The following is a 17,093-nucleotide window of genomic DNA, read 5'->3' on the forward strand; positions in this document are numbered from 1 at the left end:
TGAATGGTGGTAAGCCAGTTTAGGAGAAACTTGAGACAAACTTAGTCGTTGGCCCCTCGTCCTCTAAGGGGAAGCAAAAAGCTAAGGGAAAAAAGAAACCGATTAAGTCTTTGGTTTCACCTTGTATGGAGAGGAAGAAGACTAAGAAGTCAAAAGATCCTAAAAAGATCAAATGTTTCTTTTACAATAGGAAAGGGCACTTCAAATCAAACTGTAATGAGTATTTGGATTACCTAGCCAAAAAGGGTAAAGGTATGGAACTCTTTGTGGTTGAAGCTTGCTTAGTGATTAATTGACAATTGGGTTATTGATTCTGGATCCACAAATCATATGTGTGTTTCTTTACAAGGGTTCAGGGAAACGAAAAGTCTGCGTGACAATTGCAGACTAGTGATGGGAGTTATATTTTAGCCGAAGCAGTGGGAGAAGTTATTTTACATTTTGATAATCTTAGAAATATTGTTTTAAAGGGTGTATTTTATGTACCTCATTTTAAGATGAATTTAATTTTTGTAGCATGTTTATTTTATAACAGTTATTTCGTGATATTCAATAAAGGGATTGCTATTCATAAAAATCTTTAATCTGTAATGGATGGATGAAAAACAATCACTATTTTATCAAACCAAATAACTACTCAATGTGTAACGACCCGATAGTCAGGGTGTTAGAAAATGTATTCCTGAAACTTCGTTCCCGTAAATCAGACTCGTAAATATTTATTAAAAAATATTTACGAAGCTAGTTTTGTAGTTAATTAGGTCTTGGTTAAGAGAATTTGCTTGAATTAAGAGTAATTAGGTAAAAGAACTAAATTGCATATAGGGTGAAAGTTGAATTATAGATTAAAGAAAAATTAAAAGGACTAAAGAAGTAATTATGCCATTGTCCTTAAAAGAGACGGCATAAGAGTAAAAATTATATATATTAATAATAAATTAAAGTCAAAATATATATTATAATATATTTTACTTAAGTATTAAGTATATATATTTTATTATTATAATAATAATAATAAAGAAAGAAAAAGAAATAGAAAGAACAAATGAAAAAGAAAGAAACATAAAGGAAAGAAAAGAAAAAGGGAAGGAAAGAAGGAGAAAGCAAGGTTAGGGTTTCAAAGTTCCAAGTTCAATTGGTTAGTCAATTTAGTTCATTTTCTTGTAATTTTTATGTTTTTGAAATCTCGGTATTAAATACTACCCGACTCATGTAGAAATTTTAGAAATTATTGAGCTTTTAAGTGTTGTCTATGTTGAATATTTTTAGTATTAGGGATTAAATTGATAGATTTTTAAGTTAGAAATGAAAAAGGATTGAATTGTAGAATAAACTGTAAATTTTGAGTAATAGGGACTAAATTGTGAAAATTTTGAAATTTAGGGATTTAAGTGAAATAGGAAGTTAAATTTAGTCTAACATGGAATTTGTATGAAAATAAAGAATTAAATGTAAAGAAATAAAGTTAGTCTCAGCTTAGGGACTAAATTGGAATTTAGGAAAATATTGAGTAAAAATTGAAATATTAAATATGAGATTGAATAGTGTTGTATTGATGAATTTTAATTGTTTTAATTTCGTAGCTAAAATAGTACCGGAACTCTCGACTAAAAAGGGAAAAGATAAAGTCGACAAGGAATAGCTCAGAATTTTCGGTTTGTATTTCTATAATCCGAACTTAGTTATTAATTATTGTATTTTGATTAAATGTTGTGATAAGTAATTGAGGTGAGTATTTGGCATTTGGATATTGAATTGAATTTATATATATATGTGTGTGTGTGTGTGTGTGTGTGTGTGTGTGTGTGTGATTATATGAAAATTTGATATTGGATATTGATTGTTTTTGAATTGTGAAATTAAACCCTATTAACTGTATCGGCTTGAGTCGGATATAGATGCCATGCCATAGGATTGGAAGAGTTCAGGGATTTCTTCGAGTCGATGAGACACTGGGTGTCAATTTACTACTTCGAATTAATTTGATGAGGCACTGGGTGCCAATTTACTTCGGTTTAGCCGATGAGACATTGGGTGTCAATTTATTACTTTGAATTATCTAATAAGGCACTGGGTGCCAAACTGGTGTATTTGGTTGGATTCGCATATCCGTCCAAGTCCAAGTCGTGTTAATAGAGGTAAATGAATAATAAAGTTTATAATTGATATCGAAATGGCATGGTATGAGAAATGGAAGTGAAATAGTGAATTGAAAATAGAATGTGAAATATGTTGCAAATATATGGAATATTTAAGTTATATACTCATGAAATGAATATGGAATGGATAATACAATTGTATAATGAAATGTGAAATAAATTGTGAAAAGTTATTTATATAACTAGTATGAGAATTGAGATATTTGTAAAACAAATGAAATATGATATGGTTGTTATAATATTTAAATATTAATATATGTTTATATTTCAATTGTATATTTGTAATTTCTTACCTTTAAATATTCGGGTTTTAGAAATACCACTAAGTTTTACTCAGCGTACGGTTTTGTTTTTCGTGTGCAGATTAGGTACAATGATTTTGAAGAGTTGTAATTGAAGTTGTGAGCATCCATCTCATCACATCTCCAAGTGCCAAGAGGGTATATTTTAAAATTTTGAATAGAATGGCATGTACTTAGGAAGATCAAGTGTGTTCCAAGTAGTAGGGACTAAAATATAAGTTATAAATTTTATTTTTTTAATGTTCAAGTATATTAGTGATTAGCCAAAATCACTTTGGCACCAAATGTAATATTCCTATACCAGGTTCTTTGGGTCGAACCGGGTATAGGGGTGTTACACGATGCTTCAAACTGAAATGGTGAATACGAAGCTTAAAATTTCTCACTCTAATGAGGGGTACCTATGGCACTTACGACTTGATCCTATTAACTAATAAAGAATCACTAGACTTATGAAATATGGTCCTAAGGATGCTTAAGTATGGTTTTTTATTCATTTTTTATTTTTTATTTTTTTGAACTTTTTGAACTTTATTTAATATTTTACAAATTATAAAAAAATTATTTGTTTTAGTATTTTTTAATATTTTTTTAAAAAAATAAGCTTTGAAACAAATGACTAGGACAACCACATATACAGGTTCATTCCAACATTCTTTTAATTTTTTATTTTTGCTGACTGGCAATACCATTAACTGCCATGTTAGCGCTATAACAGTGAACGTTAGTCAAAGGACTTATTTGACCAGTTTTATTAGTTTAGAGCTTGATTGGATGCAAAAAGTTCAAAAGGACTTAATTGATTTTTTTAAAAAATTTTGAGGGCCAAAAATACCATTAAACCAAGTATTTAGTGAAGAATTGAATATTGAACCCCAAGAACTTTTTTTGGTTTCATTTTCACAAGCATAATTTTTTGTAGATGATTTGGAGACCGAATTCAACATTGGATTCACTCCAAATTCGCTGCAAATTATAACATCCAAATCCATAAAAAGTTGATGGGATATAATTGAAAAGAAGAAAAAAGAGCGGATAGGATAGTTGGCCTCATGAGAATAATTCTGAGACCAAAAAACTAGATCATGGATTATACATTTACATAATATAAGAAGTCCTTTAATTGCAAGGAAAGCTTAGTTTCAGTCCCTAGGGAATGTAGTTCGTAATTGTAATGCAAGCCACATAATCATCCTAAGAATACAGCAATTTAGAGATAGCAATAGCTACAAACAAACTTTTGAAAACAATAATCCTATGCGATTGTGACTGCTTTAAGCAATGATTACAAGGAAAAAGAATTATCAGCATTTACTAACATAGCATTCTCGTATTCGCATATGAACATGAAAAATTATATATATTCATTTCATATAGGGTATTAGGAAACAACAGTCTCACTTGATTTCACTGGTTCTGGTGAGTTTCTTCTGGGTTCTTTCCTTTGCCTCTAAGCATGTCAGTAACCCTCATGATTCGCATGAATCTGGTATCCTCTGCCGCTGCTGGTGATGCTGCAGATTGCAGAGCTTCAACTGGTTCTGTTGGTAATTCCGTAATTTCTTTCTTGCCTAGCAGTCCACTTTCACCAAAAAAGCTAGTCACTGATGACGCAATCCCGAGGTGCGCTCCCACCACCTTACTCAAAGCCTCAAAAGTCCCACCTGACCGTTCTTTCAATATTATTTCAAGGGCTTCTTTGTGTGCCGGATCAAGTGCATCGGGGTCTTTTAATAAGTTCTGTATGGTGGGAAGGAGGAAATCACGGATGCTATTTGCAGAAAGATCTGCTACCCAAAACAAAAAAAACAAGAAAAGAAGGATAAGCACCAACATTACATCAAAAGAAACCTTATTTTTAAATGCAAATATCTATGTACACATATGAACCATCTGAGAGGAAACAGAATAAACTATTACAAATTAAAAGCAGCAATATTTTATGTTTCCTTCTTGTTGCTGGATACTGTACAGGGAAAAGTTCAATCCAGGCACACACGAATTAATGCGTGACCAGAGAGCATCACTATAAGAAGGTTTGATCTGTGTCCAGCATGGAAATGAATCCGGGAGGAAAAAGGCTCCAACAAGGTGTTCAAAGGAAAATATAGAGAAACGTATTCTTACTACAAACATATTATGATTATTTTATAAGAAGAAACATTTAAGGGAAAACTGGAAATAAATGATAAATTAATTGCAGTAATCATTATTACTCCTTTCTGACATCCTACCAACATGCATGATGTTCATGGTTTTAAACTGAGATTTATCAGTATCTCTGGGAAACCATTAACTGATGATGAGACCAGAAATAAAACCAAGAGAGGCATTTGAACCCCCTGCCCCCAGGGCAGTGCAGCTTGTCCCCTTGGTTTTAATGGATTTTCACTCTTCCCTCACCCTTCTATTTTTAGTGATGACAGTAACGGAGAACAGAGAATGGGAGAAATATTGTCCCCAGTAAATAAGACAAGCAAACCTGTAGCATCCAGAGCACGAATAGCTTCACAAAATGCATTAGCTCTCTGCCGACGACGCATCACATCCGTTGAAGAAACAGGTGTGTTTGTCAGTTGGAAAATCTTGGATAAAAGATGTAGATCACGTTAAGGAAACAATGGGTTCTCACAATAAATGGACAGTGGCAACCACCACAATGGCTAAAATAAAATACACAAACTCAATGACGGAAGTTCTAAAAAATTGATTTGCACATGAAAGTCAAAAGGATATAATCCCTAAGTCTCTCCGTTGTATGTGGAACAGCTACCACTAATGAACGGACCACAGCAATAGTTGCTTCAAGGGATCCATCTTCAAGAAAAGCATCCATTTGAACACGTATTTTATCAACAATCTGCAACATAATAAGTTAGAAAGAACAATTCATAGGAACTGCACCAGCATGAATCAGAACAAAACCCTGTACCATATCATTTTTAAAATGTTGTGCCACAGCTCCAAATGCATCTATGCTTGCATACTTCACATTCAGGTTTTGGTCAGAGCCAAGAGTAATCAGGGCAGGGAGAACATGTGTAGACGCTACTTTTGCATCAATATACGGCACCTGCTAAATGAACAAGGTCAATATCTCTTATTATCAGATGTAGCGGGATCTATTTGTTTTTAGGGAAAGAGAAACATACAATGATTTTGAGTATATTGGCAGCACTGATCTTCATTTCTATATTGGAGCTTACAACCATTTCCCACAAGATATTGAATATCATGCCATGATGTTCTTCAAATGTGCTGTATTATTGAAGAATATTATTTGTGAAATGTTCAGCAATAAATAGCAAATAACTAGGAAAAATGTTCTTTCAATTACAAACCAAAGGAAGCGGACAGCATTAACAATATCCATGTTGTGTGTTGTAGACCGACTCTCCTTCGTGGCACCTTCCAATAGCAGCTTTCTCAAGTAGTCAGCTAATTGTTGACGCTTACCAGGAGATCCTAGAACGCCTGCCAAGAGAAGTGGTAGGACCCCTAGAATAGCAAGTCTCTCTGCCACAGCTGTTCTTGGTCTCAAACCTGCAACCAAGAAACAGTTATGGAATATGCAATGATTAAAGGTCAACAAGATTCTATGAATCCAATACCTTTGATTCTTGAATGAATGTTTGGAGGGAAAAACGTCAGATCTGCATCATCCCCAATTGCTATCAAGAATACAGGCAGCATTATGTGTATCAAATAAGAATCCCCAAAACATTCAGAAACAGCCAACAAAAACTGCAATAAAGTGATATAGATTAGAAACAAGAACAACGCATTATTTTCAATAGAACAAGCAATGCAAAACAGAAGATGCCATTAAAAATGCACTACTGACCAAACTACCTTTGTAATTCGGTTTCTTAAGTTATCTTCTTTCTGGGGTAACAAGCAAGCCAGCTGTAGCAAACCAGAAAAGCAATCGACATGCACCCATTCGAATGCAGGCCATTCAACATGTCCCCTAGTAGGATATTAAAATTTATGAAAATCAAAATCTGCTCATAACTATGCCATCAAATATCTCATATGCTCATGTCAGATATAAAAGGAAATGCAAGCCTGGTAAAAACAACAAAGAGAGAGCAAAAATTTACCCTGCATACAGTTCAAGTATGGAGCTGGACAACAATGTCCCATTTGACTCCGAAACAGAGGAAAATGGGCAAGTCTCAATTGCTTTCTGATGAATAAAAGGAAGCAATTTAGCCAGCATTCTTAATGAAACATCAAGATTCCAACGCTCTTGTTCACCTAAAACACGAAGGTGGGACTCCACAGACCCTTCAACACCAGAAAGAGGTGGGCAACGCTGAAAATATAGGTGGAATGATATTAAAATGTATAAGTATTGCAAACTGGAAATGTGGTAGTATTGGCTGGTAAGCAAGAATTGAAAGGACAAAATGCTACCTGAGCAGAGCCTAAGATATGAGAGAGTAGAACTCTCAAAATATGGTCTAACTTGTTTCCCCAATTTATTATTGCAGGAAGTAGTTCTTTTAGTGCTGTTTCAACAACCACTCCAGATGGATCACAGGCCAATTGGAACATCAACTCCTCAACCTATCGAGGAACAAATAAGACATTAAAGAATCTTTATCTATACTAGATTATACTACACCCATGATGCGGGAGAAAAACAGAATTATGTGTGTATTTTTCTAGTTTTTTAATATAAAAGATATAAAAAGACAAAAACACCTTCAAAATAATATAATTTACTTTGTAAAGCAATGATATTTTAGTCATTACTCAACTAAGTTGGTGCCTAGTTGACTCATGATACCAACTCAATTAAGGGCTTAATATATAGTATAGATATATATATACAAATAAATATATACTACCATACTCTATTTCTTTCAAGTCATGACATGATATTATGCTAAGGGCAAAAGGCTCCATTCCCTAGACCATGGGTCATCAACCTGTTCTAGAGCTTACACTGTAGCCAATTCTGTCAAGTCAGAATTTCTTCTTCATGATTGCCTCGAAGCATATTTAGTGAAGCTGACCTTGAAATATTTATCCATCAGCGGAAAGAGTGGGAGCAACAAAGCCAGGTTGTGTGCAGCAGCTTCTCGAACAACCGTTGCAGGATCTTCTATTAGTTGTTGCACAATAGATAGAATAAGAGAATCGCGAATCTCAGGTCGGACAAATTCAGCAAGCTCTCCACATGATTGAGCAACCAGCAATCTACGCTCCTCATATGTATGATTTATCTGCATTTAGAAAACCAAAAAGAAAAGACTGATATCAGGCTACAACAAATAAAACTGAAAAAACGAGAAATAAGCAGTACAGAAACTCACTTGTTCCCAGCACTGGGGAAGCAATTCTGTTTCTGTTCTCATCTCCCCCACATTTTTAGCAAGGCTGACACATGCCTGAAATGAAGTTGAAAAGACTTAGCAAAACTTGTAGCTATTGGATTCTAAAACCTGATTCTTTGAACAGTAACATACATCCATTATAATTCGCCTTTGCTGCTCATCTGGACGTTTAATCAAATTGAAGAGTGTGTGTGTCAATGAATCTCGAGTGCTGCTATCTGGATGCCTCTCGATGGCACACATTATCAGTGGAAGAAGCTCCTACAGATAAATAAAATAAATAAGATAGACTGATAGATGTTCTAATAAAAGGTAATGTAGTCAGAAAGTGACCTCCCGATGATTGATCAAAACATATGGTACAATCTTAGGCAAGGCATCTGCAAGGATTTGAATAGTCGCCAAACCCTGTTAAATTAACAAAAGAAAACTCAGCATCAGACATGATAGGTTTACTTGAATGTCTTCAACAGGAAAGACAAAAATAGAGCAGACACGGAGACAACTGCAAGAGTGGTCAATCAGGACGGTGAGGAAAGCAGAGTTTTCAAATAAATAAAAATATGCTATTCAAACGGAAAACCATTCAAATTTAAAGAGAGATGAAAAATATCATATCTTGCATTAGAGACTCTATGCACTCAATCTCCCCACAAAATCCAGAGAAGAGAAGCTCCTACTACTTGAGGATAAGGATATAATATCATAAAAACTTACCATATTCTCAGGAACAGGTTCACTGCCAAGGTTTTCAGAATTTAAATGCAACCCGCTATCTTCTGATAGTGGTTTCTCTTCTTGTTGAGATAGGTTTCTACCATCTGGGAAACCATCAGTACTGTTAGAAGGATTCATACTTGATTCTGGCAAATTTTCTTCAGGCTTGGGAGTGCTGTTGTCGAATGTTTGAACTGGCATTACCAGCGTGTTGCTGTCCACAACTTCTGCTGGTTCAATATGATGAGAGATTTGAGTTCTATTTTCATCCATCTCCACGACTTTCTCTTCAGTCTGTATTGCCTCTTTGTCACCACAGCTGGAATCAACTAAATCCGAAATATTTGTTTTTTCAGCCTTTAATCTTTCAATTTCCATCTGCAAAGACTTTATTTCTTCCTTGTAACTTTCTATAGCCTGGGACTGAGTAGAGTCGAGATTAGCAGCCACTGGATTTTGTAAAGAACTAGATCCTTCAATGTGCATTTTCAGAGATGTGATTTCAGCTCTACAATCATTCAGTTCCTTCCTTTGGTTTTCTAAGGCTTGCTTCAGATCTTGTGTCTGAAAAAATATGAAATCAATGTAGTAATCACCATTTTAGCATTTTCAAGACCTGCTTAAAAGCAATTATATTAGAGAGAACTACCAGATTTTCCTTGTCCTTTAGATCCTTCTGAGTGGCTTCCAAGGATTTTGTTAATGCATTTATTTGACCTTCAGCCAATTCTTTGTTTTTCATCAAGCACAGTTTCTCATGATTTAAACTCTCATTTGCCTCTTTTAATGAGTCATTTTCTCGAATCATAGAAATTTTCTCCTGCAACAGAAGAGCATTACTGTCTTCAATGACAAGAAATTCACAGCAAGTAGAAAAGTCTACATGAAGAGTAAGAACAAATATTGTTGAAACATTGATCTTTTATAATCATAACTGAACACTTCAAATGCCAAAGATACATTAAGTCAAGCAACATGCATCTACAACATAGGGAAGAAACATCTATAACAAACAATGTCAAACACATCAAAATGTAACTAAAAAAAAGGTGCTCGTAGAGAAAGATATTGGGTCAAGAATCTGTTCTTTTCTCTAATTGATATCTACAGGCATAGATATTTCCTCAATGAAACAATTCCAAATGATAATAACGTATAATAAGTTTGAAGTGCTTTCTTAGTGAATATCACAACTGAGAGTTCAAGTTGATTTTATTGCAATCAGGGATTTGAATGATATACAAACACAAGTATGCGACTGAAACAGTGTTTCCCATGAAGCAAAGTCAACAATAATAAAGGACAATATATATAGAGTATAGAGATGAAATATATTATTATTTGATATGAATAGTATAAACATCTCGCTTACCTCAGCAGCTTCTGAAGTTGAAGACAGGTACTGGTAATAATAATGGCGTAACGCATCAGGTACAGATGCTGGTGAGTTTTCCCAAACATCTAGGTTTTGATCTGTAACCTAAAATTATGTAAGATAAATCAGCTATGATGAGTTTTAAGAACTAGTCATAAAAGACGCACATTCACCAGATTAGACTCTTTCTTCATATCCTTCAGGAGCCTCAAAACATACTTGTGTAAGAGAAAAAATTAAGATTTAGAGCAAATAAAAGATGAAAAAATTGGTTCTGAGAACTCTATAAACCATTATAGCTTCTCTCTCTTTGTGCTGATTTTACCATTTGAAAAGATGTTGGAACATCCCTAGAAAAAGAAAATTACTTAGGCTCTAAATTTGAATAAAAAAACCGGATCAACCCCAGGCTGTGTTTTCTGTTTTTTAAACACCCTTCATGTTCAGAAAGTCTAATTTAAGACGTTATGAGACAATTAGTTTGTACTTCTTAGCAGGTTCCAAATGATAATTCAAAAATTCCACAAATTTCAGATTATTGAGATTTGCAGGGAAGCTAGCCCTTGCAGCCAAACCAATCACAAAAGATGTTTAGATCTTCCACAGCTAGTTGGTGCAGATTTACAGAATTAACAAGCAGTAACAATAAGAAAATGCTACCAACTTTTTGCATACCTCTTCATAAAATGTCATTGCAGTTAGTCGATATCCAGCTATTAGCAAATATTCCTTTACTGTACAATTTAGATCTTTACGCTCATTAGCCTTCAATGGGCCTAAATCAGAAAAGGGAGCATCTCGCTTTTGCCGATGTATTTCCGGTGCACGATTTACATGATTGCTTACACTTGGTTCTACATATGCATACAACATAAAAGGAATTTAGACATGCCAGATGCATGGTGACATCTAATAATAAAAGCAATGTTGTCAAGGGTGCTAGGTGCACTCGAGACAATAGGACCTATATATAGCCTGAGGCGGAAGGAGCAAAAAAAAGCGCTCGCCCAAGTAAACCAAGGCGCAAACATATAAATGAATATATATAATGTGTATAAAACATATGTAACTAGTACATATAATTAATAAGTATTAGTTAATTAGTAAAAGAAAGATCAATTTTAATATAGTTCAATTTATAAATTCAAAACATTGTTCAATAGTTTAATTGTTTAAGTTTAATAATTTACTTAATGTATTGTAAAATAAAACACCATAAGAATGAAATTAAATATCATTATCAGAAACTAGCTCTAAATTTCCTTCATCTTCTCTTGAAAAAGTTAACTAGGTTTTTATATAATAAAATTGGTTAATAATTAATTAAAAAAGTCATTTATGATATTTTATTATATTTTTTCTTTTAAAAGTCAAAAAATAATAATAAACAGGAGAACGAAATGACTCATTAGTGAAGCACATTTTTTGCGCTTGGCTTTGCAACAAAGGCTCCCAAAAAGCACACCAGGTGCTCGCCTGATGATGTCACCTTGCCTTGAGGTGGCTGAGGCGGTAATGGCCATTTGCACTACGCCTTAGCGCCTAGGCGCATGCCTTGACATCACAGGATAAAAGCATGCACAAATAAAATAATCCCCTAAAATGCCCAATTTACTGCTGGAAATCCTACAAAGCCCGCCAGATAATGCAAAATAGTTGCCTTCGAAAAGCTACTGAAGCAGAATTTGGGATGTTTATTTGCAAAGAATGACATGAATATCTAGCATGGTTAGGAGAAAACTATATTTCATTCTGTGCATAGACATAGTCATGCAAGGTGGCCAACCTCATGTAATGCAAACGGAGCCAAAAAGAATAATTCCCTTATTGCTTACCTTTAATGCATGAACCAACAGTGAACCTATATTTTATTTAGGTAGCCATTCTTGAGCACTTTGTTTCCTCTAATGATTCTTACAGCCATAAATAAAAAGCAAGCTGAACATGTAATACTCAAAGAGACTAAAATTTTCTCTAAAAATACACACACACACACACAAAATAAAAAATAGACTGTTGGATTTATGTTTTTGCCATTTGCCTTTTTCTTTTTTAGAAAAATATAAATAAGAAAGAAAAAGGCTATAAAATAAATAGAAAGCAAAAGGCATGTAACAAAAGCATAAACCAGATGGATTCTAAGTGCATCAATACAAATATTGATTAATAAGAAATGTTACCACTCGATTTATCCTGAGTGAGATCTTCTTTTCTTTGTAACTCAGTCTTGAGTTTCACAATGTCTTCTTGAGCTAAACGTAGTTCATAGTCACTAAGCGCTAGTTTTTCTTCAATTGCTTCTTTCTCTTCTAGCAAACTCTGAGGATCTAAAACTGCAGTTCAAGAAATAAAGGTTAGCTGAAACCATAAATAAGGTTCACATAGTCGATGCTAAGTCTAAATTGAAACCATCAATAAGGTTCACTAGCTATATCTTCAGCATAAGCATTCCATCTTCCACATATAATGATATATATTTTCTAGCAAGATCGTAAAAATGCCTTCACTAACAACCACATTTCAGTAGAATTAAGCTGAGAGAGGAACCATCCTTAATTCTTTACTCTCTATCAACTGCGAAGACAACAAACTAACTTGCTTCTAACAAATTCAGCTTCCACTTAGTAATTACTTGTATTACTAACTTGAACCTTCTAAGAAGTTTATATAAAGCAAATTCCAATGATTAATTAATTTTTTTTTTAAATTAAAAAGAAAAAACATTGTACCTCGAAGAGAGTTGTAACGAGAGATTTGATCGGGAGGGAAATGAGAAGGATCAGAGAAGAACTCCTTGAGACGAATCGCTTGAGCATCACGGCCATCGTCGAGAAGCTCGTGGAGTAATTCAAATGCCGTTAACAAGTAATTTTCTTCCAGTAAAAAATTCACCACGCAATTGCATAGCGAAGATCTTTCTACATCCATCATCCAATTCCTTTCCTGATCAATCAATCTCCGTCGTTCAACAACACCACGATCTAATCAACCATTTATCTCAAAACAAAATCTATATAAGTATTTATGGTTTACGAAATGGCTGCAGAGCTCGTTGTTTTCCAAGTCCTTAAGCAGAAAAGCGAGGAAGGAGAGTTGGGATTTGGTGTGGCAGCGAGGTATGAAGATTTCTTGGATCTGAAGAGGCTTTTAGATTTAGATGTGGGCGAGGGATAAAGAAGGCCGTTGGATCCTTCAAATTTGAGAACGTGCGTCGGCGCTTGAGAGTTTGGAGTAGCGTCAGCCTAAGTCAACGGACCGCTTCGCTTAACTGCTTTGGGCATGCTTTAGCATTGTTGGACAACACACTCTAAAGCTTGCTTTATAAAAAAAGTTCTTGTTCGAGAAAAGTGAGTGAAAAAATATTATTGAAATTTAAAAAAAATTATTACTTTAAAAATAAATAAATTGTTGTGAAGAGTTAAAGATATTTAAATAGGAGATTTTATATTTTAGGTTTTTTTAATAATACAAAAAAATAATTAAAATGGTACATCATCAGATTATTTACTAAAATGGTAGGTTATGAACACTAATTAGAGGTGGTGCCTGACAAGGTGGCGGCACCATCTATTTTTTTGTCCCCTATCATTAGGTCATAATAAGTTATAAAAAAATAATATTTTATTAGTGGTGCCACCCTATATGGCGACACTGGTATATCACACATATACCGGGTAAAGTAGGGGCAGCATACAAGTTAGTGTTGGAGGGGAATGTCAAGTAGCATCGAACCGCTATATATATCCCAAGTTTTTGTGTTTTCCTGAAGTGTTGTAGCAGTTAACCGATAAGAAGAAAGGGAAAAAAATTGTTTGTAGAAGAGGAGAAAATAAAGAAGAAAAGAAAGAAAGATTTTTAAGGTTTGTACAGTAATTAATTTTATTTTATTATATTTTTTACAGTAGAATCTTATTTTTTAAAATAATTATTGAGAAATTTAATTATTTTTAATTATTTTTACAGATTTTGTATTGAATGTGGATAATCAATTCTTCGTATATGTTTATTTCGATGGAGTAATTTAAGGAATAACAGTTGGTTGCATATTTAAATCTCGTTAACAAATAGCAATGAGATTTAATAGAAATGTGTTAGTTGATGATATGAAAGAAATGATTAGTCCAAAAATTGCTAGACGTAGTTGGAGAATGATCTTGAAACTATTCTACTAATTCCCAGTTTTGTCAAATCGCATCAGATTTACCAAGATGGAACTTGAAGACGATGAAGACATGGAAACAATGGTCGCACTTTATTGCCCGACTAGGAGTGTCGACACTGAACCAATTCAGTTGTTTGTTGAGTTAGCTGATATGGAGTTGGTTGAAGATTTCACTCCATTAAGTGAATAATATGGAGTTCAAGATCCGTGTACAGAGGTTCCGAAGGCATCTATAGATAAGTGATTTTCTGTAAGTAGGTTTGACATCGATCTTAATGCTCCACCTGTGTCTAAGAGCCTTAACCCAGGTCCCCGTTTACAAATACATTCGGTGTTGATTGAGACTAATGTGGATGATGAAGATGGATATGATAATAATGGTTGTTCTGGTCGTGAGGTTGAAGATTATAGTGATCCCGATCTAGACGAGGTCCCGGATGATATCAACAACAAAGACGCGAATGGTGATGGAAATGTTTAAGCATATTCAGTCGGGAACCCAAGTCGAAGCATAATCATACGCAATGATCCTGGGTCCTACATGTCAATCGTAGATCCCGATGCGGCGTATGCATCCGAGTTCCCTAAGTACCCCGATATACTATCCACTTATCTATTGGCCGCAAATCCCAAACAAAAGAAATTGTTCGTGGGCCAAAACTTTATGACCAAGGAAGACTACGAATTTTCCATTAAACGATATAACATAAATGTGTCGGTTGACTACAAAATCGTTGTGTCTAAACAAACATTATTTATTGGGGAAAGTTAGAGGTTGGCAGAAGGGTGCAATTAGCGAGTATAAGCTGCATTTATCCAGAGGTCACAAATGTGGGAGATCTGGAAATTTGTTAGGCCTCATACATGTACTTCTGCATGTATGACGTAAGATCATCCCAAACTTGATGCGAAAACTATCTGCAACTGCATCATGCCAATGGTGAATGACATACTGACCATTCATGTATTGATATTAATTGTCAAAATGCAAGAACGATTCTAGTATCGAGTGTCATACCGGAAAGCATGGATAGCTAAATAGATGGCCATGGAGCAGTTGTACATAAATTGGGATGCGTATAATGAACTTCAGAGGTGGATAATCGCTATACAGGAGTACGTGTCAGGAACTATCATTGAGTTGTAGACATGACCTTATTACGGCCCGAACGACCAGTTACAATCGGGAAGAAGAATTTTTCATTGGATGTTCTAGACATTCGATCCATGTTTGTAAGTTTTTCCCCACTACAAGTCGTTTGTGCAAGTTGATGGCACTTGGTTATACGGAAAATATAGGTAGATCCTCCTTGTTGGGGCTGCACAAGACGAGAATCAAAACTTGTTACCGATAGCATTTGCTATTGTGGAGCCGGAGAACATGAAATCGTGAAAATTCTTCCTGAAGAACTTCTGGATATATGTTGTTAAAGAAAACAATATATGCATCATATCTAATAGATTGAAAGGACTAATTATTGTGATTAGGTGTTTCGGTGTTCCGTGGAGATCCATTTACTGTAGCCACCATATTAGCACTAACTTCCACCGAGACTATAAAAATGCAGAATGGCGCAAACAAGTGGTGACCATGGGTAAATTTAGATTTCAACATATTTTTTAAATATTCTTAATACTTCCACAAATTAAATAAAAAAAGGTAATTTGACTTTTCGAAATACATATGCAGCATATGAGCTAGAACAATACCGTTTCAAACAAAGGCTGGCCAGTCTTGAGGCTGATATGCATGGTGAAATGAATAGTCCTTTCCGAGAGTGGTTGGGTACCATGAAATCGTAACAATGGGCTCAAAGTTTTGATAACGGATCTCGGTATGGTCATATGACTACCAACCTTACAAAGGTTATTAACTCCGTCTTGAAGCGAACACGACATCTTTCAATTTCATCCATTTTCTCAGCTACGTTCTACAGGCAGGACATGTGTTTGTCAAGGAGGTCAATATGGCAATGGATGCGAATGCCCAAAAAGTGAGGTCGATGCATGTAGAATTATATTCTCAACTGTTAGAAACTTTTCGAGTTATAGAGTTCATCGACCGTCAACCCGATATCTCACCTAGTTCCTATGGAGTTGATCTCTGAAATAGGCGATACTACTGCGGAAAGTTTCAGACACTTTGGTACCCATGTTTGCATGTTGTTGCAGCTTTTACTCATGTCTTGATCAATGTTGAAAAATATATAGATAAGATGTACACTCTAGAACACATATTGCATATTTGGGGAAACGAGTTCCCCACCTTGCATGATGTGTCAACATGGGAAGTGCCTCCGCTGACTTTTGAGTTGGTCTCAGACATGGGGTTACGTAGGAAGCCCAAATGTCGGCTGCGTGTCACCAAGATTCATGGTGAAATAGACTTGAGGGAGAAAACTGATCCTAAACATTACAGTCTGTGCAGAATAGTTGGTCATAATCAGGGGAAATGTCCGCATCGAACCTATCATCCTAGACAATCGTAACGATCGAGTGGAATATGAACTTATGTACTCCATGTTCAAATGTATATAAAATGTTGTTATCAATTGGAATAATATTTCATTTTATGTAGAATTTATGTATGCTTTTAGTTTTATTAAAATTTAATTTGATTATGATTGAATTTTGATATTGCTTAAACATGTTCAAGTATAAAACAAAAAGATTGCACTTCAATAAATATTATATTGAAAAATTGAGAAAATGTCTAAACTATTTATTATAGGAACTTTAAATTTTGAATTACAATTATAAAATACATGCAATAATAATGACAACACATGCTAAAATTGATAGTTTGATAGATTTGTTCGTGAGGTAAATTGTTGTGGTGCCCAACATTGGCATTGAGGGTGTTCACGACTATCATTATTCTTTTTACCCAAACCTTCATTTAAAGTATCCATCGGCGAACCTTGAGGTGTATTTAACAAGCTCGAAAAATCGTATGCCCCAAAGATTTTTCCGAGAGGGGTGGAGAACTAAAGTGGTAATGGGCTAAATATATCAAACATCATTAATGATCTT

The 17,093-nt window shown here is 34.6% G+C and overlaps 1 protein-coding gene across 3 annotated transcripts; it reads right to left on the minus strand.

The window, feature by feature from the left end:
- Positions 1-3,526: 3,526 nt before the first annotated feature.
- On the minus strand, positions 3,527-13,167 carry LOC107954807 (RAB11-binding protein RELCH). 3 transcript variants are annotated; one of them, XM_041097748.1, is made up of 20 exons: positions 12,628-13,167; positions 12,079-12,231; positions 10,574-10,752; positions 9,896-10,003; positions 9,173-9,343; positions 8,524-9,087; positions 8,140-8,214; positions 7,939-8,067; positions 7,786-7,860; positions 7,486-7,695; positions 6,881-7,033; positions 6,565-6,779; positions 6,314-6,431; positions 6,073-6,205; positions 5,803-6,004; positions 5,614-5,719; positions 5,394-5,537; positions 5,198-5,321; positions 4,944-5,060; positions 3,527-4,251 (listed from the first exon to the last, which is right to left on the minus strand). In XM_041097748.1, exons 1-20 carry the CDS (start codon positions 12,827-12,829, stop codon positions 3,869-3,871), a joined length of 3,561 nt encoding a protein of 1,186 aa, XP_040953682.1. In that variant the 5' UTR covers positions 12,830-13,167; the 3' UTR covers positions 3,527-3,868. The 3 variants fall into 3 exon arrangements, with proteins under 3 accessions (XP_040953682.1, XP_040953683.1, XP_016745977.2); XM_041097749.1 differs by having other exon boundaries at positions 5,394-5,534; positions 12,628-13,165; XM_016890488.2 differs by having other exon boundaries at positions 3,527-4,248; positions 5,394-5,534; positions 12,628-13,164.
- Between the last annotated feature and the right edge of the window lie 3,926 nt (positions 13,168-17,093).

The sequence above is a fragment of the Gossypium hirsutum genome, chromosome D07 (genome assembly GCF_007990345.1).
Source record: "Gossypium hirsutum isolate 1008001.06 chromosome D07, Gossypium_hirsutum_v2.1, whole genome shotgun sequence".
Taxonomy (NCBI): domain Eukaryota; kingdom Viridiplantae; phylum Streptophyta; class Magnoliopsida; order Malvales; family Malvaceae; genus Gossypium; species Gossypium hirsutum.